Source organism: Temnothorax nylanderi, unplaced genomic scaffold (assembly GCF_030848795.1).
Source record: "Temnothorax nylanderi isolate EJ_2023f unplaced genomic scaffold, tnyl_v1.0 TNYL_tig0912_pilon, whole genome shotgun sequence".
Classification (NCBI taxonomy): domain Eukaryota; kingdom Metazoa; phylum Arthropoda; class Insecta; order Hymenoptera; family Formicidae; genus Temnothorax; species Temnothorax nylanderi.
Window position 1 is genome coordinate 48062 of NW_027249974.1, and position 1939 is coordinate 50000.

The following is a 1939-nucleotide window of genomic DNA, read 5'->3' on the forward strand; positions in this document are numbered from 1 at the left end:
TATAGCCGGCGCGTGCCGCCGCGGCGGCAGCATATCCCCTCCAGCTGGGTAGTTCGGACACGAACCACCAAAGACCGACAATATCGAAAAGTGGATGTATACATAGCACGGACATGAACCAAATTCATCGACAGTATCGAAAAGTGGATGTGACTCGTAGTTCCAATTCCTGAAAGTGGATGTGTGGCGCTACTGTACGGCCTAGCAAAAGCGTCCCAAGAAAATCGCCGTCATTGCGCCTCTCATCCTTCTCTCTGGTTAAGCTAACCGTGGTTGGTGAAATTGGCCCTGAATCTATCACGTGACCAGATTTGACGCTCGAATCCAGCGTCGAGCGTCATCGTGAAATCGCACCTTAAAGCCGTGATCAGACTACGGATTGGGATTGAGATTGGATTGAAATTTAATCAATCAGAATAAAGGAAACTAACTTTTCACGTTTAGTGAACTTTGCTCTAATTGGTCAAATTTCAATCTGTTTGGAAAAGTGTGGTGCTTCATGTACTCTGTAGAGTGGCAAAAGCGAGGTCTGCCTCACATCCACATCTTGCTGTGGCTAGAGCAGCGCATCTTCCCTGATATGATCGACAAAGTCATCTGTGCTGAAATACCTGATCCCGTGCAAGACTCTCTTCTTCATAATATTGTCAAGGCCAACATGATTCATGGTCCCTGCGGGGGCTTAAATCGTAATTCGCCTTGTATGAAAGGAGGCAATTGCAGCAAGAGGTACCCACGGCTACTTCTCAAAAACACTCAGACAGGAAATGATGGATACCCGCAATATCGGAGGAGGTCTCAAGCTGATGGTGGGTTTATCGTAAAAATCAATGATATAGAGCTGGATAACCGCTGGGTAGTGCCCTATAACCCTGTTTTATTACGTATTTTTAATGCTCATATTAATGTGGAATTATGCACTTCAGTCAAGTCCATCAAGTACATTTGCAAGTACGTGAATAAGGGCAGTGACCAAGCGACTTTTGCTTTAGAGAGTGAGAGAGATGAGGTAAAGTTGTACGAGAGTGGGCGGTACATCAGCAGCTCAGAGGCAATTTGGAGAATCTTGGCGTTCCCTATTCATGAGAGATATCCTACTATCTTCCATCTCGCTGTTCACCTCGAGAATGGTCAGCGTGTGTACTTCAATTCCAAAAACTTGGTTGAGAGGCTTAGCAACCCACCTCAGACAACACTCTTGGCTTTCTTCGAGCTGTGCAAAACCGACGATTTTGCAAAAACCCTCTTGTACTGTGAGGTTCCTTCTTATTTTGTGTTTAAAAATAACAAGTTTGAGAGAAGAAAGCGGGGGATGGATGTCGACGGCTGGCCAGGAATAAAGAAGGACCATGCGCTGGGAAGAGTGTATACCATCCATCCAAATAACACCGAGTGTTATTATCTTCGCTTGCTGCTGCATGAGATTCGAGGTCCAACGTCCTTTTTAGATCTAAAGATTGCAAATGGTGTCCTTTGTTCAACATTTCAGTCTGCATGCAAAGCATTAGGTTTGCTGGAAGATGACAAACACTGGGACAATACCTTGGAAGAAGCTGCCTTATGTGATTCTCCTTTCAAGTTGCGAGAGCTCTTTACAGTGATGTTGGTATTCTGTCAACTTACCGAACCTCTGAGTCTTTGGGAAAAGTACAAAGACAGCCTTTCAGAAGACATTACACGACAGGTGGAGAGAGAGTTGCAAGGCAATGCACAGCAGGTGATGGACGAGGTGTATAACAGATGTTTGGTGCTGATTGAGGACACAGTGTTGGCTTTGGGAGGACAGGAGTTACACCAATACGGCCTGTCTCAGCCAAAGAGATCAGGAGAAGTCTTGAAAAATCGAGATTATCTGAGAGAGACCAACTACGACGTAAACACCTTGGCACAAGTGGTATCGATTAACGAGGGTTTGCTGACAGATGAGCAGTTCGCTGTC

General features: G+C 45.4%; 1 protein-coding gene across 1 annotated transcript in view; it reads left to right on the top strand.

Moving 5' to 3' along the window:
• Positions 1-499: 499 nt before the first annotated feature.
• LOC139785892 (uncharacterized) overlaps positions 500-1939 on the top strand; it is a 2781-nt gene continuing 1341 nt past the window's right edge. Inside the window, exon 1 of the mRNA XM_071725056.1 lies at positions 500-1939. This exon is cut by the window's right edge and continues 1341 nt beyond it. Coding sequence (XP_071581157.1) covers positions 500-1939 — 1440 coding nt within the window.